General features: G+C 46.7%; 1 protein-coding gene and 1 long non-coding RNA gene across 2 annotated transcripts; one reads left to right on the forward strand and one right to left on the reverse strand.

Moving 5' to 3' along the window:
• The first annotated feature begins 266 nt into the window (after positions 1 to 266).
• Positions 267 to 8,225, forward strand: LOC143414380 (uncharacterized). Its single transcript, XR_013095003.1, has 3 exons — positions 267 to 805; positions 5,977 to 6,218; positions 7,846 to 8,225. It is a non-coding gene; the product is annotated as an uncharacterized LOC143414380 (long non-coding RNA).
• Positions 8,226 to 12,690: 4,465 nt separating this feature from the next.
• Positions 12,691 to 21,370, reverse strand: LOC112430820 (uncharacterized). The gene is made up of 5 exons (XM_076878056.1): positions 21,080 to 21,370; positions 20,162 to 20,497; positions 19,414 to 19,743; positions 14,119 to 15,225; positions 12,691 to 12,719 (listed from the first exon to the last, which is right to left on the reverse strand). The coding sequence occupies exons 1-5, from the start codon at positions 21,171 to 21,173 to the stop codon at positions 12,691 to 12,693; spliced, it is 1,896 nt and encodes a 631-aa protein (XP_076734171.1). The 5' UTR covers positions 21,174 to 21,370.
• Between the last annotated feature and the right edge of the window lie 200 nt (positions 21,371 to 21,570).

Genomic DNA, 21,570 nt, shown 5'->3' on the forward strand with positions numbered 1-21,570 from the left:
CACTTTCACTTATAGGCCATCAAAGTGTTTATTATCTTTACCCAAATAATTGGAGCAGAACTTGTTCCATATTCAGTTTTTCAGCAAAACGTGTTTGAGAAAAGATTCATTCTTATATCTGGAGGAATAAATATATTTCAATAAATATTAACGTTAGCCTGCGACTTTGTTCCAGTTTTGAATTTTGGCCCACTGTGTATTTGAGTTTGACACCCCTGATCCATAGCTGGCGATTTTTTGTTTTTATGGGCCGATGGATTTTTTTTTTTTAAGGAAGGGTATATATAATGAAAGGTGTTGGATTGGCCAATTGGTCATGATCGACTCTGGGCTGGACCAATTACAGCCGAGGAGGCCGGATGCACCCTCCCCCTTGTTTAGCAATCACGTGATTTTCGCGCATTGCATGCCGGGAACTCGTGGCAAAACAATCCAAGTACCGCATCAAATGCAAGCATTTGCAGCACCGCAAAACGTTCATTCTCCGGTTCCAATACCTTCTTGTTTTTTCTTTGCCGCACAAAAAAGTCTCGACGAAAAGACAAAGAAAAGATACGAGGAAAAAATCAAAGGAGTGAAAGGGTCAGACCCTTACGAGCACACAGAGGGACCAAAGACGTCAGCGTGCTGCCCAACTTTCACCACGCTCATATTTATAATCATACGGTTCTTGGAGTGAGTGCATACACTCATGAAGTTTAGTAACTTCAGGTCACTGCAACAAGCCCAGGTACAGTTTACCGACGGATGGGTGCAGGACCTTGAAATGCACCGTGTAGAACGAAAGACCATCGTACGAACAAAGGTAAGTTTACCAGTCTCACAAATCGTCGTCATAAATACACATTCGTTAACCGTTTATTAATATTGTGGAGGTATGTAACAACGACAGGAGAGGTCTCAGTGTCTCACTCCAACCACTTTATTAACTGACAGAACTTCACATATAGTCAGCGCCAAAATCTCCACCCCCACACTTCCCTTCAACTTGTGTGTGAGTGGAGCCACCTGGTGGTCCGCCACACATACCCCCCCTTGAACACACAGTCAGGTCTCCATTCAGTCCAGGACCCTGGGTCTAAGCAAACGACCCGCACGACTGAACCTGGGAGGGAGAGAACAGGCAGAGGAAGGTCCATCCTGTGAACGAGGCTGGTGAAGGCGAGCAGGAAAGGCAGGAGGAGGCTCAAACGTTGGTGGTCCGGGGGTAGTCCTGGGGGGAAAACCAGAGACTGTCAACCCCAGCGCAGGAGGTCGGCCACGGCGAGGGGCCTGGGCCGGCACTACATCACTGTCCGGAAGAACATGTGCTGGTTTAAGTCTGTCAACACACACAGTCTCCCTTCGACCCCCAAAATCCAAAACAAAATGTTTCTGGCCCGGTTCAATAACCCTGAACGGGCCGTCATACAGCGGCCGCAGCGGTGTCCTGTGGGCATCGTGCCTGACAAAAACAAACTTAGCAGTCTCTAAAGTCTTTGGAACAAAGGTGTCAGGCACGCAATGGTGCACCGGACCAGGAACCCGAAGCGAGTGCAAAAGCGGGGTGAGAGAGAGCACCGATGGATCGAAGCAGGGAGGAGGATTTTCAGGCAAGAATTCTCCAGGCACGCGGAGGGGCTGACCAAACACTAGCTCAGCTGGGGAAGCGCCGAGATCCTCCTTAACCGCAGAGCGCAGCCCAAGCAAAACCCACGGGAGGCGGTCAACCCAATTGCCATCCTTTAAGGAGGCGCGAAAGGCAGCCTTCAGCGACCGGTGGAACCGTTCACACATCCCATTAGCCTGCGGGTTGTATGCGGTTGTGCGGTGGACTTTAGCCCCCAGTCCATCAGCCATGGCCGACCAAAGCTCGGAAATGAACTGGGGGCCTCTGTCTGACGTAATGTCCGCGGGTGGGCCGAAACGCGAGACCCAGGTCGACAAAAACGCCTTGGCCACCACTGCTGCGGTAGTGGACGCCAGGGGGACCGCCTCCGGCCACCTGGTGGTCCGGTCAACAACAGTCAAAAGGTGCGTAAAACCTTGTGACTGCGGCAAGGGACCCACCAGATCGACATGCACATGATCGAAACGTTTGCCGGGTATGAAGAACGGCTCCAGGGGCGCCTTGGTGTGTTTATGAACCTTCGCGCGCTGGCAGGGAATGCACGCCGACGCCCATTCCTTAACAGATTTGCGAAGGCCTGGCCAAACAAATTTAGAGCTGACCAGTTTAACAGAGGCCCGGACCCCTGGATGAGAGAGAGCATGTACCGAGTCAAAAACTTGACGACGCCAGGAAGCGGGAACCACAGGGCGAGGGCAGCCGGTGGAAACGTCACAGACGAGGAGGGGACCACCGTCCTGCACGGGTCTGTCCTCCAGTATGAGGCCCGTCTGGGTGGATTTAAGCTCGAGGATGTCGGGGTCACCGCTCTGATCGGCAGCCATGGCGGAGTAGTCTATGCCGAGAAAGACGGGAGAAACCAGCGCACGGGACAAACAGTCAGCCACATGATTGGATTTACCAGCCACGTGCCGAATGTCCATGGTAAACTCAGAAATGGCTGCCAACTGGCGCTGCTGGCGTGCACTCCATGGATCGGAAACCTTGGACATGGCAAACGTCAAGGGTTTGTGGTCCACGTATGCGGTAAAGTGACGACCCTCGAGAAAAAAACGGAAATGACGAGACGCCAGGTGGAGCGCCAGTAGCTCCCTGTCAAAAACGCTGTAATTGCGTTCGCTGTCACGTAGCGTACGGCTGAAAAAGGCGAGCGGTTGCCAGACACCCGAGATTCGCTGTTCCAGCACCGCACCCACCGCTATGTCCGACGCATCAGTGGTCAACGCAATCGGCGCTGAGGGGGATGGGTGGGCCAGAAGGGCAGCATTAGCTAACGCTGACTTAGCATCAGAAAACGCTTGGATGCTGTCCGGAAACCAGTCAACGGGGTCATTAGCTTTTTTACCCTTTAACGCCCCATAAAGGGGCTTCAGCAGATGTGCCGCTCTGGGGAGAAAACGGTTGTAAAAATTCACCATCCCCAAAAATTCCTGCAGTGCCTTAACAGTCGTGGGACGCGGAAATTCCGAAACAGCTCGGACTTTGTCAGGCAACGGAACCGCGCCCTCGGCGGAAACACGGTGCCCAAGGAAATCGAGAACGGGCAACCCAAACTGGCATTTAGACGGATTAATAATCAGTCCATGCTCCGCCAAACGCTGAAAAACCTGACGCAGATGGAACATGTGCTGCTCCTTCGAGCTGCTGGCCACCAGTATATCATCAAGATATACAAAAACAAAGGGCAGCCCGCGCAAGACCGAGTCCATCAACCGCTGGAAGGTTTGGGCGGCACCTTTCAGGCCAAACGGCATGTGCAGAAACTCGAAAAGGCCGAAAGGTGTAATTACGGCGGTTTTGGGGACATCCTCCGCGCACACGGGAACCTGGTGATATCCCCGTACCAAATCGATCTTAGAAAAAACCGAGGTCCCCGCAAGATGGGCGGAAAAATCTTGGATGTGGGGAATGGGATAACGATCGTTCTCCGTGACATTATTAAGACGGCGGAAATCCCCACAAGGTCGCCACCGACCATCAGATTTAGGCACCATGTGTAACGGAGAAGCCCAGGCACTGTTCGAACGCTGCACGATGCCCAGACGCTCCATGGTAGCAAATTCTTCCCTAGCGACAGCCAGTTTGGCGGGGTCGAGGCGGCGCGCGCGCGCGAACACCGGGGGCCCTACTGTAGTTATGTAATGCTCTACCCCATGCTTCGTCACCGTGCTCGAGAAAGTGGGGACAGTGAGTGAGGGAAACTCAGAAAGCAAACACTGAAAAACGTCACCCGAATCTACTGAGTTAGCATGCACCACGGGCTGAGCACCCCGAGTCAAACAGGGTAATGAGGAAAAGGACACAGCATCAATTAAACGTCTGTTAGCCACATCAACCAGTAGTCCGTGAGCACAAAGAAAATCAGCGCCTATTATAGGCACAGAGCTAGCAGCAACAACAAAGTTCCACTGAAAGTCACGGTCGTGAAAGCAAACAGTCACCAACCTTTCACCGAAGGTTTTGATGGGAGAGCCATTAGCCGCTGTTAGCAATGGCCCGCAACCCTCAGCTAGCCTGTCCGAGCCAGCCGGGGGAAGAAGGCTCTTCTGTGAGCCGGAGTCCACCAGGAAACGCCTCCCCGAGCGTGAGTCCTCTAAGAAAAGCAGCCTTTCCTTGTTGCCAGCGGTCGCGGCTGCTACAGAGCGCTGACATGCCCGTTTCCCTGGGTCTGGAAACTGCAAGGCGGGAGGCAGCGCCGTGCCTTCGCTCCAAAACGCTGGTGATAAAAACAAAGCCCCTTTCCGCGGTGCCGCGGTGTCGCCGTGCAGCGATTCCGGCCACAGTGGACGAGTCGGAGGGCCCGTGGAGCATCGGTGAGGGGGAGGGGGAAAACGCTGGTGGGTCCTGAATAACCGTCTGGACGCCGAAAGTCCTGGTAGCCAGGAGGATGCGATCCGCCTCTTCCGCAAGGGAGCAGTAATCCTTCGTGGCCAATAGCGGGGAGTTGGCAAGGCCAGCGCGCACTGGAGCCGGCAGCTGTCGAAGAAAGAGGTGGGTGAAGAGAAATCCTCCGTCCTCCGCGCCCAGCAAGGACAGCATGCTCTCCATGAGCTCGAGGGCGGTGCCGTCGCCCAGGCCCGCGATGGAAAGGAGTTTCTCGGCCCGCTCAGCATCAGAGAGGGAGTAACGCCGCAGCAGCAGCCCCTTGAGGGCGGCGTACTTGCCCTGGGCTGGGGGATCCCGGAGGAGAGTCATCACACGGCGGGTTGACAGCGGGTCAAGTGAGGCCACCACATGGTGGTATTTAGTGTCGTCGGCTGAAACTCCACGAAGAGCAAACTGAGCTTCTACGTGCATGAACCATGAAGGAGCATCGTGAAGCCAAAAATCCGGCAATTTAAGCGCCACAGCAAACGCAGCCATCGGCGGAGGTGAAGGTCCGGCGGCCGCCGATGCTTCCAGGCCAGAGCTGGCTTCGTCGTCGAGCCTTAGCATGTTCACTACAGGGGTCACCAATGTGGAGGTATGTAACAACGACAGGAGAGGTCTCAGTGTCTCACTCCAACCACTTTATTAACTGACAGAACTTCACATATAGTCAGCGCCAAAATCTCCACCCCCACACTTCCCTTCAACTTGTGTGTGAGTGGAGCCACCTGGTGGTCTGCCACAATATAACCTTTGAGCTCAACGGTAATTAATTAGTAGTGGAAATAATTTCTGGTTCATCACAGAAATGTAGCAGTGACAATAATATTGTATGCTGTAATCGCACTGGACAATTAGTGATACAAAACACCTGTTTTATCCTCTGAATAAAAGTATATGTTTCTGTCAATGTACCATAATAACAGAAGCGAAACGCAATATTGTGTCAGGACAATTCACTATTTATGCACAATAGACAAAGGAGCATAGCGCGGCAATTTCTGTTCAGCGCCAGACTTGCTTGTAACCTATATCACCAATTATGTTAAGAAAAATGACGCATTAACTACAACAAAACTCTGACCTTTGTGGGAATGCTTGGAGCAGACTAACATGTGAGCTGGAGAGTTCTGGGACGTTATATTTGGTATATCCAGACCATCCGTCGGCTCTTACTTCGGAAACATGGCTTAAAAATTTTCACTTCAACGACGTAATCCGATAAAAAAAAAAACGATCTCTTTACCCGTCGGCTTCCCGTGGCTGTCATGCGACCGGCTGTTGCAGTCAATAATACAACAGCTTCTTGCCATTTTTTGGGTTTCTTTTTATCGCTGTGTAACTGAGTTCAAAAGCCTGCGTGCGCTAGTACCTCTTGCCACAAGTTCCCAGAATCCTTTGCGGTTTTACCCCTGAATGACGTCACATTTTCAATCTTCATCCCGACTTTTTGTCCCAGTCCAGCCTTGCCCTGATCTAACCTCTCCTCTTCCTCACAGCTCTGATTTCTCTGAGGGAGATGTTGTGACTGTAATCTGTGAGGAGGACCAAAGCGTTTCTGATTGGACTGTGAGGAGAAACACAAGCAAACTGCAGAGGGCTGAGTGTGGAGATGGGCGGGGACAACAGCAACGTGATCGATCATGTTCCATCAGTGCGCTGGTGCCTCACGACACCGGAGTTTACTGGTGTGAGTCCAGTAATGGTGCCATCAGTAACCTGGTTAATATCACAGTCACTGGTAAGCTGATCACTCTCACTTTACTTCTTATTGCATCCACAAATTGAGCTGAACATGCAGGTACATAGATTCTGTGCTGTTCTTCACTGATCACCTACCTGACTGACAGAGTAATGAAGGACTTCCCTCCCTCGGTGCTTCTTAATGTGTGAGGATATTCTCCATTACTGAGTTAAGACTTCCTTATTTAGATCTAAGCTCTGGATTATCTTGCACGTCTCGTGGCTCCCAAATGTCTCTTAAGTTATTATCCTCTGTAGCCTCATACTTTAGCTTTACTTGGCAAATGTGAATGCTTTGTGTGCTGACAAACCCTTTTGCATGTAGTGTTTTTATGAAAAGCCTTATAATTGCCTAATTTTGTGTTTTTGTTCTGTTACAAAAGCAGGCATTCTTACTGTTGTTTAATATTTTACTCAAACCTTTAAGTTTAATTCAGCACAAAAAGCCCCACTGTAAACAAATCCACAGTACAGAACCAAACTCAGCAGCCAAACAGTTTGTCCTCAGTGCAGGTCGACATTCAGAAAAATCAGCTGCCTCAGCTTGGATGGGCTGATGTGGTTTCTCCTTAGTATCTGCCCAGTTTTTGAGAAGACCCTCCAAAGGAACAGATGTTGCCACAATGCACAGTCTCCCCTCCATCACCTTCAACAGGTAGGGAAAGACTGTGGCCTTGGCCTCCCACCAGCTCTGTGGGCCTTCTCCTTGTTGGATGAGGGGCTCCTCAAGATAACATTTCATCTCCATCATAACATCAGCTGTAGTATTTCTCTTTGCAGCATCTCCTGCAGCTCTTTCATCAAAGAGGCTCCACCCAGCAGACGTCTGTGGCTCCTCCTTCACTTGGCCCTGTAATGGTGGAGCTGGGTGGGAGTGCACTTTGCTGCTGCAGTTATTCTCTGAAGTGCCTCATCAACAGCTCTGTTGTCACTGAATGCAAGCTTTTTAAATCTACCATCCAGTGATGCAGCTTCTGAGTGGACGGTGTTGAACTCCACACACAGAAACTTTTCACACTCACTGCTAATTTTGTTTTACAGTGAAGCCACTCTGCTCTGCTAGTCCCAATATCTTTCACCTGCAGCAGATGCTGCTTCGTTTGCAGCTGTCAGTCATATTTCTGTGTTTTTGTGTCGCACTCTCCTCCACACTGCTGTCTGTCATCTCACAGGTATGATGTGCGGAGCGATGCTGAACTTCCAATCCCAGCGTTTCATGTTGCAGGATCAATTCCCATATGAAAATATCAATATCTAATTTGATTACATTTGTTTTTCATCATAAATATGACAGACAAAAGTAAATTCGGCAGTTAGCGGGATGGTCTGCAATACCCTGTTAACAGGAACTACACTCACCACCTCTCATTCATGTGCGTGTTACGGCTCTGCAAGAGTGTGAGCCAATGAGAAACCAGAGGCACAAAACTTTAGACCACAAAACACACAATCTGATGTTGGTTTGTAAAGATGTTGCTGATGAGACTTTGTAGAAAGCAGCTGGTCTGAGTGATGTGATCAGAGTGCAGCAGATAATGTCTGACAGCAGTTTGAAGAGCAAATGGATTCTGTTCTGTTCTTCATCATCACCTACCTGACACCTCACAGCTGTTTCTCACCTGCAGGTCACACAGGAGGATCTGTTGGACTGAAGGTCAGCCTGTCAGTTCCTGCTGTGCTTCTTGTTGCTGCTGTTTTCTTGATGTAGAGAAAACAAAAACAACAAAGAATCAGGATCCAGCCTCATGTTGAGCTGCAGCAAAATAAAATGTCTGAATCTTTTTAAATCAGCACTCTTAGTCTCCCGCTGGTGGTTTCAGCGTTGTCAGTGAACCTGGGGAACATGAGATGATGCTGGTAACAGAAATCAAAGGTAGTGAACAGCAGACAGGGATCAGCTGCAGGTTTAATACACGTCCTGAATTTGGTTTAGTTTTAAGTTTCTGTAAAATAAAACCAAACGTTGTGATTTGTCTCTTTATGAATAAAGTTGAATTGAATTTCTCTCTGAGCTCCTGCTTCTGTTGTCTGTCAGTGATTTTATCAGTTGGACATCAAGTAAAACTTTGGATAAAATGAAAACTGTTCACACAGTGTCTGTAAATCCACGGGTGAAAATAATACATGTAACATTCACACAAGTCCACGAGTGATTGAATGAAATGTGATCATGGAAAAATAAATTCAAAACTATTCAAGACTTTTACCATTAACTGTCATTCTATTATGAAGTAACAGGAAGGTAATAACACTATAATATAATAATAATAAAGAAAATTAAAAAATATGGTATAACAGAGCTCACTGCCTCACACTGTCGATAGCAGCATTTCTTTTTAACCTTATTTCATTTAAGGCTCAGACGATCATCTGTTTTCACTTAAAGTAGTCTAGCTCTGATATCACTTTAGCCTCTGGATGGAGGATTTGCTATGTTAACTTATAGATAATAAACTCAACGTATTACAGACCAAAACCAAACACGTCCGTAGTATAAGACTGGATTTAACTCCCTTCACACCTGTCTCGACACAACAGTCAGGTCAGTCCCTTCCCTTTTAAGAAATCCACCTTAAATGTATTTTAAATGTAAGTGATGCAAAATGAATTTAATATTTTATCTTTAGTTTGTCAGGTAGCATCAGGTCAGATGGATGATGTTGGGTGAGATGGAGCAGACAGAGATGTCATCACAGCTGAGAGGAAGCAAAAGCCTCAACATCCAGGCTTAAAAGTGATGTAGGGAGCTAAAGCTAAAGCTCTGCTTTCTTTGTGTGCCTGTGCTAACAGCAACTAATGAGAAATGTGATGACAATTGTCCAGCTTTGTCCTTTTATATTCTACCAAATGTGAAGTGAACCTGTGGTTATACAGTAACGATAAGAGCATCTTTATTAGTCCCACATGTGGGAAATTTGTTTTGTTACAGCAGGAAGTGGACAGTGCAGTTACATAGCAAACATGAGAGAACCCTGGAATAGAATAAGAAACTGTACACAACTGTACCCAATAGAATAGAATAGAATGATAGGATAAAAATAGAATACACATGCTATATACAACTGAGTACAAATACAACGTTGTCAGAAAAAGAGTGTTACACTTAGTCCTATTGCACATGTGTGTGTTTGATCAGCTGCAAAGTCTTTGTGGTGGAGTCTGACAGCAGAGGGGAGGAAATCTCTCCGCCCACATCGTGGGTGCTGCAGCCACTGAAGGAGCTGCTCTGAAGCGCTATAAAGGTTTGTGATGATCAATACAGGTTTACAGCTCAGATCATACTGAGTTCATTATGACTGATATAAATATGTGATAGAAGAATAATAAATCGAGTAAATTGTGATTGACAAACAGTTTTAAAGAGAAAGTTTGTTAGTTTAAATTGTGTGAAAGGTCAGAGATGGAGAGAACACCAGGCTGGGGCTGAATATCAGTGTATTACATGCAAATCTGATTGGATGACAGGACAGAGCATAAACTGAAGCTGGCATGGATGTTCTGGGTCTCCTGCCTCTGTGAGATCAGCAGGTCAAAGATTCAATAGCAAAACTTGGTTGTTCCAGCAGCGACGCCGAGGGCAGTGAGCTCTAAAAGCCTCCCAGATGAAAACGTGCCCGATCGAGAGGTGATCTGCTGCTGATGGGTGACGAACCTACTCAGGTCTCCAGCTCTTATCAGAGGAGGCAGTGAAGACACCTGAGCTTCAAGGCAGTCAGGCTGGGCGAGTCTGTGATTACATACTTTTATCTAAGTACAATCTGAGTATTTTACCTGTAAGTAATCTTACAGTATTATGTTATATTGTGAGTCCTTCTTACAGATCTTCCTAGGTTGAAAATTAAACAGTACTAAATGTAACAAGTAGACAGCAGCACTAAAGTCATCAGTTTAATGGACACAGAGGAAGCTTTTCAAAGGCTTAAGAAGAATAACATGATGCTAGAACATCACATTTTATAATATGACAGTAAAAATAACTCACAGAGATCATCTTCTATGTTTTCCTCCATAAGGGCGGCAAGCCTGGGTCCAGCTATTTGAGTGGTGCCTTGTTTTGGTGAAGCTTTTGAATTGCTTGGCCTTTGAGGCCTGCATGGAGCTCAGGCTGACACTAAGCACAGGAAAGGCCCACAGTGGGTGCACACACAGGATACAGATCCTAGAAACACTGAAATTTCTAAAGTCTCCACTAAATCAGGGTCAGATGTGTGTGAAGGTCCAAGACGTTTGCTGGATGTGAATTATCATGTGCAATGCTCCAGTTTGACCTCACGGGGGCAGTGTTGTTTTACACTCAGACTGCAGGACATGACAACAGTGTTGGAGTGTGAAAGTAAAGCAGCTTTTCTCTCAGTGTATGCAGAGGGATTTCTGATGACATCAAACTGTTTGTGTGTCTGTTGTCACAGCAGCAGCCATCAGTGACACCAGCACACAAAAGCAACACAACAGCAGGTTCAGATACTCAGAGCAACAATTCATTTCAATGTCTGACAAGTTTGTAGTTTGTGTCTGAGTTCAGTTTAAAAACTTTAAAATACTGATCACAAGTTTCAAACAAACAACATATAAGAACATAAGATGGAAACAAACACAGAGTGAAACAGAGTTTGTTTCCTTCCTGGTTTCCTGGTTTTCGTATGTTTGTCACACTTAAATGTTTCAGATCAAACACATTAAAATATTAAACAAAGAAAACACAAACTGAAGTTTGTAAATGAAGATGTTTGTTATTAAGGGAACAAATCCAAAGCTACATCATCCTGATCTGAAACATTTAATAAGTGTGACAAACATACAAAGAACAGGAAATCAGTTTGAGCAGCTGTAATCAAACTGTCAACCTTCACACTTTTTACTAAAACCTTTAATTCTCCACTAACATCACTTTGTATCCACGGTCACTCTAATGGACCCTAGAAAATAAGATAAAACACATTCAAAGACTATTTTGTGTTGAGAAGAAGTTTCTGGCTCTTATTCTATTTTCTAAAGGAGGCAAACAGCAAACAGGACTCTCCAGCTGCCCCGGAGCAGATTGTAATCATTGCTCTAGACGAGCTTCATCATGTTGCAGACACACCTTCATGCTCAGGGCAGCCGTTACCTGTGTGCTCTAAGAGAAGCAGGAAGATTTAGGGTCAGATTTACTAACATGTGGAGCAGCAGCAGCCGCATCACAAAGTTTAGTATGTTATGTATTTGTAATTTTGAGTTTTACATCTCTTGGAGAGAGATATCTTTTGCATACTTATAAATGCACCATGTGGTAAGCTGTATACTGTGTATACTGCTGTACTGACAATAAAGCTCTTGAGTCTTGAATGTGTATCTGTAAGAGTGTCACTGTCAGGAGACGTGTCTGTCATAGTTGCTGCTGGGAGGTTATTACTGGGAGGGAGATGTTATCAGAGTCATCAGAGCTTCATCGGCTCAGAGTCGTTATCACAGCACCAAATCTTTGTCAGTGAACTGGAATGAGCTGGATCTGAAACAAAGGCAGCTGTTACTGTGTTAGATTCACGTCTGCATGTTGAAACATCTTATTAAAAGTAAAGATGTGCACATACAGGCACGTGTCACAGTGACGCTGAGGATCCTCAGAGTCCTCTGCACAGTGCTCAGGGATTTCCTCATCTTTCATGTTGTCTGTCTGTTTGAATTCAAGCATCATCGTCAATAACTGAGCGTCTGACAGCCTCAAACAACCAGAGCCTGAAAATAAAAAGCCTCTTTGGTGGAATTATGCTCATATTTAAAATTTCTGTCAGTTACTTTATTTTCTGAGGGTTTTTTTGTTGTTCTTAAATTAGTTTTCAGAGCTATAAAGAGTTGAGTGCAGGGGTGTCAAACATAAGGCCCGGGGCCCAGAATCAGGCTGGCAAAGAGTCCAAATCGGCCCAATGGACGTTTTTGGAGAATGTGAAGGAGGAACGTCTCTGCCATGACCACTCATACAAAACCAAATGAATGAAGTAACAGAGAAATGACAGAAAGTTCCTGTTTTGTTTTTCAGTATTTACAGAAATTTTTAAAAAGATATTTCTTTGCATTAACAAAAACTTTTTTACAGATATTTAGATGAGCTGCATTCCTCTGATGAGGACTTATAGAAAATGTGCATAAGGACTCAGAGTGTGTGCAGAGAGTCGTCATGCACTTGATACCATGACAACAGGACGGCCCTGAGCCCTCAGACCCCCAAACACTGAATTCAAGCCACAGTACTCTCTGAAGACTGTGAAGCATGGCAGTGCAAGCATCATGATGGGGTCTGTTTCTCTTACTATGGTGTCGGGCCCACTTATCTCATATCAGGGATCAATTTGCTTATATCGAAATACTTGGAGAGGTCACGCTGCCTTATGCTGAAGAGGAAATGCCCATGAAATGGGTGTTTAAACATCACAACGACCCCAAACACACCAGTAAGTGAGCAGCATCTTGGTTCCAGACCAATAAAATTAGGGTCATGGAGTGGCCAGCAGAGTGCCCGGACCTTAATCCAATAGAAAACTTGTGACATCAAAAATGGTGTTTCTGAGGCAAAACCAAGAAACGCAGAGGAATTGTGGAAGGTTGTCAAATCCTCCTGGGCTGGTATATCTGTTTACAGCTGCCACAAGTTGGTCGACTCCATGCAGCACAGATGTGAAGCAGTTTTCAAAAACAGTGGTTATACATCTTAGTTTAGTGATTCACAGGAATGTTAAATCTTAACATTTTTTCAGTTTATTGAGTAAATATTTGAGTTTTTGATCACTGTTTTCTTCATAAATGTAGACAGACAGACTGATTTCACTCATTATCATTTTCTTTACAAACCAAACTTTTATTTCCAGAGATATAAAAAAAACAAAGTTAAACACAACAGTGTTAAAAAGGGCACAGCCGAGCAAAACACCACAAACACAAAAACAAGCTGTCTCCCAGTGGGCTGGGCTTGAGGAGGAAAAGTCACATGGGGCATCATCAGTTTCTTTCTGTCCTTGATCATGTTTTTCGTCGCGCTGGGTAACAGTGACTTCATGGAAAGTCAGTCTCAGCATTATTCAGCTTTGAATACTTTGCAGCCCTTTCAATTGTTTTCTTACGTTTTTTTCTCAGGTTTTGTTTTGTTGTGCTAAAACCCCTCTCATATTTTCTGCAGATCAGATTAATAAGAAGAGCAACAACAACAAGAAGCACAGCAGAAACTGACAGACCAACTATCAGTCGAACAGATCCATCCTCCTTCCCTTCATCCTTCCTTCCATCCTCCTTCCCTCCATCCTCCTTCCCTTCATCCTTCCTTCCATCCTCCTTCCCTTCATCCTTCCTTCCATCCTCCTTCCCTCCATCCTTCCTTCCATCCTCCTTCCCTCCATCCTCCTTCCCTCCATCCTTCCTTCCAACCTCCTTCCCTCCATCCTCCTTCCCTTCATCCTCCTTCCCTTCATCCTTCCTTCCATCCTCCTTCCCTCCATCCTCCTTCCCTCCATCCTTCCTTCCAACCTCCTTCCCTCCATCCTCCTTCCCTCCATCCTCCTTCCCTTCATCCTTCCTTCCATCCTCCTTCCCTCCATCCTCCTTCCCTTCATCCTTCCTTCCATCCTCCTTCCCTCCATCCTTCCTTCCATCCTCCTTCCCTCCATCCTCCTTCCCTCCATCCTTCCTTCCAACCTCCTTCCCTCCATCCTCCTTCCCTTCATCCTCCTTCCCTCCATCCTTCTTCCCTCCATCCTCCTTCCCTCCATCCTTCTTCCCTCCATCCTCCTTCCCTCCATCCTCCTTCCCCCCATCCTCCTTCCCTCTGTCCTTCTTCCCTCCATCCTCCTTCCCCCCATCCTTCTTCCCTCCATCCTTCTTCCCTCCATCCTCCTTCCCTCCGTCCTTCTTCCCTCCGTCCTTCTTCCCACCGTCCTCCTTCCCTCCATCCTTCTTCCCCCCATCCTCCTTCCCTCTGTCCTTCTTCCCCCCATCCTCCTTCCCTCTGTCCTTCTTCCCTCCATCCTCCTTCCCCCCATCCTTCTTCCCTTCATCCTCCTTCCCTCCATCCTTCTTCCCCCCATCCTCCTTCCCTCCGTCCTCCTTCCCCCCATCCTCCTTCCCTTCATCCTCCTTCCCCCCGTCCTCCTTCCCTCCGTCCTTCTTCCCTCCATCCTCCTTCCCCCCATCCTTCTTCCCTTCATCCTCCTTCCCCCCGTCCTCCTTCCCTCCGTCCTCCTTCCCCCCATCCTCCTTCCCTCTGTCCTCCTTCCCTCCATCCTTCTTCCCTCTGTCCTCCTTCCCTCCATCCTTCTTCCCTCCATCCTCCTTCCCCTCGTCCTCCTTCCCTTCGTCCTCCTTCCCCCCATCCTTCTTCCCTTCATCCTCCTTCCCTCCGTCCTTCTTCCCTCCGTCCTCCTTCCCCCCATCCTCCTTCCCTCCATCCTTCTTCCCTTCGTCCTCCTTCCCCCCATCCTTCTTCCCTTCGTCCTCCTTCCCCCCATCCTTCTTCCCTTCGTCCTCCTTCCCTCCGTCCGTCTTCCCCCCGTCCTTCTTCCCTCCATCCTCCTTCCCTCCGTCCTCCTTCCCTCCGTCCTCCTTCCCCCCATCCTTCTTCCCTTCATCCTCCTTCCCTCCGTCCGTCTTCCCCCCGTCCTTCTTCCCTTCATCCTCCTTCCCTCCGTCCTTCTTCCCTCCGTCCTCCTTCCCCCCATCCTCCTTCCCTCCGTCCTTCTTCCCTTCGTCCTCCTTCCCTCCATCCTTCTTCCCTTCATCCTCCTTCCCTCCGTCCTTCTTCCCTCCGTCCTCCTTCCCCCCATCCTCCTTCCCCCCATCCTTCTTCCCTTCATCCTCCTTCCCTTCGTCCTCCTTCCCTTCATCCTCCTTCCCTCCGTCCGTCTTCCCCCCATCCTTCTTCCCTTCATCCTCCTTCCCTCCGTCCTTCTTCCCTCCGTCCTCCTTCCCTCCGTCCTCCTTCCCTCCGTCCTTCTTCCCTCCATCCTCCTTCTCTCCATCCTCTGTGTCTCCTCCTGTGTGACCTGCAGGTGAGAAACAGGTGTGAGGTGTCAGCTGTCAGGTAGGTGATGAGTGGAGAACAGAACAGAATCTGTTTCCTCTTCTAGTTCAGGACAACAGATTAATACAAACTATTCACAATATGTATAAAGTGAGAAAATACTGGTGGATTTTTCTTAATTTAACAAAGGAAACGGATGATCTGACTAAATATGACTAAAACTGATCCAGCTGATCTTTATAATTTGCAGACTGAGAGTTCGTTAAAACATGTCTGAGACTTTTGGAAGGTCAAATCCTCGACTCTCTGAACCTGTGTTTGTTTATTATGAGGCTGAAACATCTGAACCTGTGATTCAGATTCAAGCTCTGTGGGAGTTTCCCCCCCAAGAGGGACAAAAGGACCCCCCTGATGATCAACGATGGTCGCTCACAGTGGACGTAGATGGCTTCTTTCACTCCTCTTTAAAACCATCTATCCTCTCTGTCCAAAATGTGAACATTAGCATCCTCGAAAGAGTGTCCTTTATCCTGTGGAGGTGGCTCTTCTATGTCCATCAGAATGGTGGGATCAATAGGATCAACAGGTGCTCCATGACCCTCCTGGGGGACACTCCCATAGGGCTTAAAAATCTGGGAGATCCACCAGTTGCTCTTAGAACTGAAGAAGCTTCTCGGATTAAACGTTTTAAACAAACTTGAAGAGGTCCAGCTCCTTACAATAGTTTTTTACAGTTGTTACACAGACAAACTGTGTATTGTGGCTGTTATGTATTTGCTCTGGCAGGTAAGTTTATAGCACAAAGATAATGTGTTCATTTATCAGCAGTTTATCACAGCTGGTCACAGAGATACTGATGATTTCAGCATGAGAGGTTCAAAGCCACACTGTGATCAGTCTCAGGAGTTTGGAAACTGCTTACAGATCAGTAACTCTGCTCAGCTGGTCTCATTACAGCGAGAGGGCAGCCATGTTTTTAACACAGCTGCAGTAAAGATACAGTGGGGCAAAAAAGTATTTAGTCAGCCACCGATTGTGCAAGTTCCCCCACCTAAAATGATGACAGAGGTCAGTAATTTGCACCAGAGGTACACTTCAACTGTGAGAGACAGAATGTGAAAAAGAAATCCATGAATTCACATGGTAGGATTTGTAAAGAATTTATTCGTAAATCAGGGTGGAAAATAAGTATTTGGTCAATAACAAAAATACAACTCAATACTTTGTAACATAACCTTTGTTGGCAATAACAGAGGTCAAACGTTTACTATAGGTCTTTACCAGGTTTGCACACACAGTAGCTGGTATTTTGGCCCATTCCTCCATGCAGATCTTCTCGAGAGCAGTGATGTTTTGGGGCTGTCGCCGAGCAACACGGACTTTCAACTCCCGCCACAGATTTTCTATGGGGTTGAGGTCTGGAGACTGGCTAGGCCACTCCAGGACTTTCAAATGCTTCTTACGGAGCCACTCCTTTGTTGCCCGGGCGGTGTGTTTTGGATCATTGTCATGTTGGAAGACCCAGCCTCGTTTCATCTTCAAAGTTCTCACTGATGGAAGGAGGTTTTGGCTCAAAATCTCACAATACATGGCCCCATTCATTCTGTCCTTAACACGGATCAGTCGTCCTGTCCCCTTGGCAGAAAAACAGCCCCATAGCATGATGTTTCCACCCCCATGCTTCACAGTAGGTATGGTGTTCTTGGGATGCAACTCAGTATTCTTCGTCCTCCAAACACGACGAGTTGAGTTTATACCAAAAAGTTCTACTTTGGTTTCATCTGACCACATGACATTCTCCCAATCCTCTGCTGTATCATCCATGTGCTCTCTGGCAAACTTCAGACGGGCCTGGACATGCACTGGCTTCAGCAGCGGAACACGTCTGGCACTGCGGGATTTGATTCCCTGCCGTTGTAGTGTGTTACTGATGGTGACCTTTGTTACTTTGGTCCCAGCTCTCTGCAGGTCATTCACCAGGTCCCCCCGTGTGGTTCTGGGATCTTTGCTCACCGTTCTCATGATCATTTTGACCCCACGGGATGAGGTCTTGCGTGGAGCCCCAGATCGTGGGAGATTATCAGTGGTCTTGTATGTCTTCCATTTTCTGATGATTGCTCCCACAGTTGATTTTTTCACACCAAGCTGCTTGCCTATTGTAGATTCACTCTTCCCAGTCTGGTGCAGGTCTACAATACTTTTCCTGGTGTCCTTCGAAAGCTCTTTGGTCTTGGCCATGGCGGAGTTTGGAGTCTGACTGTTTGAGGCTGTGGACAGGTGTCTTTTATACAGATGATGAGTTCAAACAGGTGCCATTCATACAGGTAACGAGTGGGGGACAGAAAAGCTTCTTACAGAAGACGTTACAGGTCTGTGAGAGCCAGAGATTTTCCATGTTTGAGGTGACCAAATACTTATTTTCCACCCTGATTTACGAATAAATTCTTTACAAATCCTACCATGTGGATTCATGGATTTTTCTTTCACATTCTGTCTCTCACAGTTGAAGTGTACCTCTGGTGCAAATTACTGACCTCTGTCATCATTTTAAGTGGGGGAACTTGCACAATCGGTGGCTGACTAAATACTTTTTTGCCCCACTGTATATACTTTACAATAAGCACTGCCTGTATTCAGATAAACTGCCAGCTTAGTTTGATTTGATCTAAACCTGACAGAGTGACAGCAGCCGTCCTCTCTCTGTAACAGCAACAACATGCAGGGAGTCTGCTCAGCTACACATGGATTAAACTCTACGGTTAAACTATCAGGACATAATAGAAGTCAGTGAATTAATAAATAACAAACTAGCTCAGCTGGAGTCTCACATTGTCACAGATGAGGATGATAACACTGACTCCAGAGTGAGCAGGACACATCTGTGCTAAAGAAAATTGATGGAGGCCATCTGAGTGTGGGTGGATGCTGGACTCCAGCAGTCAGTCAGACGCTCGTCTCCATTCATGCGGTTTGATGCACTTCATATATATAAAGGGTAACTTGGTTGGATGGGACAGAGAGCTGTGACCATTGACCAGATCACAGGTACAGCAGAGTTTTAGCCTGATGCTAAAGAAGCACGTTTTCAAACACATGATGATTTACTTTTCAAAAGTCTCAAGCCAAACATGACCCCTGACCCCACATGGTTGTTGTGGGCGATCGTGGCTCAAGAGTTGGGAGTTCGCCTTGTAATCGGAAGGTTGCCGGTTCGAGCCCCGGCTTGGACAGTCTCGGTCGTTGTGTCCTTGGGCAAGACACTTCACCCGTTGCCTACTGGTGGTGGTCAGAGGGCCCGGTGGCGCCAGTGTCCGGCAGCCTCGCCTCTGTCAGTGTGCCCCAGGGTGGCTGTGGCTACAATGTAGCTGCCATCACCAGTGTGTGAATGTGTGTGTGAATGGGTGGATGACTGGATATGTAAAGCGCTTTGGAGTCCTTAGGGACTAGTAAAGCGCTATATAAATACAGGCCATTTACCATTTAAAGATGTGGTGGGAGCTAAAGAAAGATTGGAAATTATATCCATGAATTGTCACATCAGCCAGTGTGTGCTCCAGCCGTGCTGGAATAGTGCAAACGTGCTTTTGTTTTGTTCTGGTTGTTTCAAAGCAGGACGGCGACTGTTCTTTGGGTGAGATCACGTGTTTCCTGTGTAATCTAAGTTTCATGTTTACAGACGAGTTAGAGAGCAAGAGAAGAAGAGACGGAATGTCTTTGTTTCTGCTCTAACCAAACAATGCTGCTCTACAACTCTAGACTACCAGCCACAAAGACAACAGCTGGAAACATCTGTCTACCTCTGACATCCACCAGCTCATCCATACAACAAACACACATCAACAACCAGGAAGCAGCTTCACCTCTGGGGCGATCGTGGCTCAAGAGTTGGGAGTTCGCCTTGTAATCGGAAGGTTGCCGGTTCGAGCCCCGGCTCCGACAGTCTCGGTTGTTGTGTCCTTGGGCAAGACACTTCACCCGTTGCCTACTGGTGGTGGTCAGAGGGCCCGGTGGCGCCAGTGTCCGGCAGCCTCGCCTCTGTCAGTGCGCCCCAGGGTGGCTGTGGCTACAATGTAGCTGCCATCACCAGTGTGTGAATGTGTGGATGACTGGATGTGAAAAGCGTTTTGGGGTCCTTAGGGACTAGTAAAGCGCTATACAAATACAGGCCATTTACCTCTGATCACACACACACTCAACTCTACTCACTCACCTGGAGGAACACTCAAGTAGACGATACTGATGATCTTCAATGAGCTGGTTCTTTCATTGAGGACACGACACATGTATGTTCCAGTGTCATTGATCCTCACATCCTTCAGATTCAAAGACACGTCTCCATACTTCATCTGTCTTTCCTGCAGATCCACCCGGTTCTTAAAAGATGGATGCTGGTGATCTGTAACAAAGCGACCAGCCTGGTACAAAAGCACAAATCCTGGCTTGTCAGTTCTGCTCCATACTACACTTCTGATCTTCTTGGTTGGAACTCGACATGTCAGAGTGACGTCCTGTCCAGACTCAGCTGTGATGATCTTTGGCTCTGAAAGAGGAAACAACACAGAGCAGAGAGGTTAAAGGTCAAAGTACAACTATGATCAGAATGATTGACTTTAAATATTTTGTTTATTTCCTTTGACATTTGAGTTTTTAGTCATGTTGGATTTAATGAACCTCTGAACATCCAGCAGGTCACCAGTGACCCACTGAGGGGGAATTTTAGCCTCATGCTAAACATGCAAAGTGTCAGAAACTACAAGATGTTAGCTTCCACAGAACAACAACATGTGCTGATAATAAGTAAGAACAAGTCAACTCTAGACTACCAGCCACAAAGACAACAGCTGGAAACATCTGTCTACCTCTGACATCCACCAGCTCATCCATACAACAAACACACATCAACAACCAGGAAGCAGCTTCACCTCTGATCACACACACACTCAACTCTACTCACTCACCTGGAGGAACAACAGCCAGGTGGATGATGCTGGGAATCTCCAATGTGTCTGTTTCTGCCATGAACACATGACACTTGTATGTTCCAGCGTCATTAATCGTCACGTTCTTCAGAATCAAAGACACGTTTCCATCCTTCATCTGTCTGTCCTGCAGATCCACCCGGTTCTTAAAAGATGGATGCTGGTGTGTTGAATTAGAGAGACCATCCTGGTACAAAAGCACATAATCTGGCTTCAGGTCAGCGTTCTTCCAGTACACAACTATGATGTTGTTGTTTGGAGCTCGACATGTCAGAGTGACGTCCTGTCCAGACTCAGCTGTGATGTTTTTCTGCTCTGAAAGAGGAAACAACACAGAGCAGAGAGGTTAAAGGTCAAAGTACAACTATGATCAGAATAATTGACTTTAAATATTTTGTTTATTTCCTTTGACATTTGAGTTTTTAGTCATGTTGGATTTAATGAACCTCTGAACATCCAGCAGGTCACCAGTGACCCACTGAATTTTAGCCTCATGCTAAACATGCAAAGTGTCAGAAACTACAAGATGTTAGCTTCCACAGAACAACAACATGTGCTGATAATAAGTGAACATAATGTGTGAGAGAAAGCAGCCTCTCATTATAAGACACTGTGAGTCTCTGCATGCTGCCTTTATGGAGCTACAGCTGTTTGTATACACTGAACAAGAAGCTTTGTAGCTGCATACTGACTCCTGACACTACAACACATCACACTGACACACACATTACACTTCTTTGTCTCTGTCACAGCTGGATTACAGATGTTAAGTGTCCACACAGACAAACTAAATCCATATTATTATCATTGTTATTATTATTCTTAACAACATGTAAACTAGTCGATGCTGGTCTATTGTCAGATAAACTCAGTTTAGTTTCTAACTGTAAACCTCACCTGCAGAGACGAACACGACGACGACAGCAAACAGCAAAGCGGAGCAGCGTGATGCAGTTACAGCAGACATTTCCGTGTCATTATTACTGATCATCCAGCGCTTCTTTGATTTGTTCTGAAGTCTAAATCTGTCGCTAATTTCAGCGAACAACTGAACCTGAGTTTAAAACCTGATGAGATTCAATTAAATTTAAGGTTTAAAAAAAGCTGAAAGATTTAAGCAACTGACTCCACACTTCCGATTTAACTACTACTACTCAGTTTTGCCGACTCCTCGGTAAGGGAAATTTCTATTGGCTGTCCTAAAATTCGCTAGAAGTCGTTAAATGACGTCATCACCCAATTTGAATAATTGTAACAGACGCTGTAGGAGAGAGAAATGACATCGTGGAAGAGACAAAGTCAGTTAAAAACACCCTAAAAGAACTTACTACACATTTAGAACTGCAACCTTTTCATGGCACAACTCCAACCCTCCTTGTTTATGATTG

The sequence above is a fragment of the Maylandia zebra genome, linkage group LG3, assembly GCF_041146795.1.
Source record: "Maylandia zebra isolate NMK-2024a linkage group LG3, Mzebra_GT3a, whole genome shotgun sequence".
Taxonomy (NCBI): Eukaryota; Metazoa; Chordata; class Actinopteri; order Cichliformes; family Cichlidae; genus Maylandia; species Maylandia zebra.

What these genes read in the sequence shown, in the direction of transcription:
- LOC112430820 (XM_076878056.1), bottom strand. Translation starts at nt 21,173, where the DNA reads ATGATCAGTAATAATGACACGGAAATGTCTGCTGTAACTGCATCACGC. An exon ending in CGTCGTGTTCGTCTCTGCAG is followed by an intron (nt 20,498 to 21,079) that starts GTGAGGTTTACA and finishes TTCCTCTTTCAG; the next exon opens with AGCAGAAAAACATCACAGCT. An exon ending in GGATGGAGGGAAGGAGGACG is followed by an intron (nt 12,720 to 14,118) that starts GTGGGAAGAAGG and finishes TATTGGATTAAG; the next exon opens with GTCCGGGCACTCTGCTGGCC.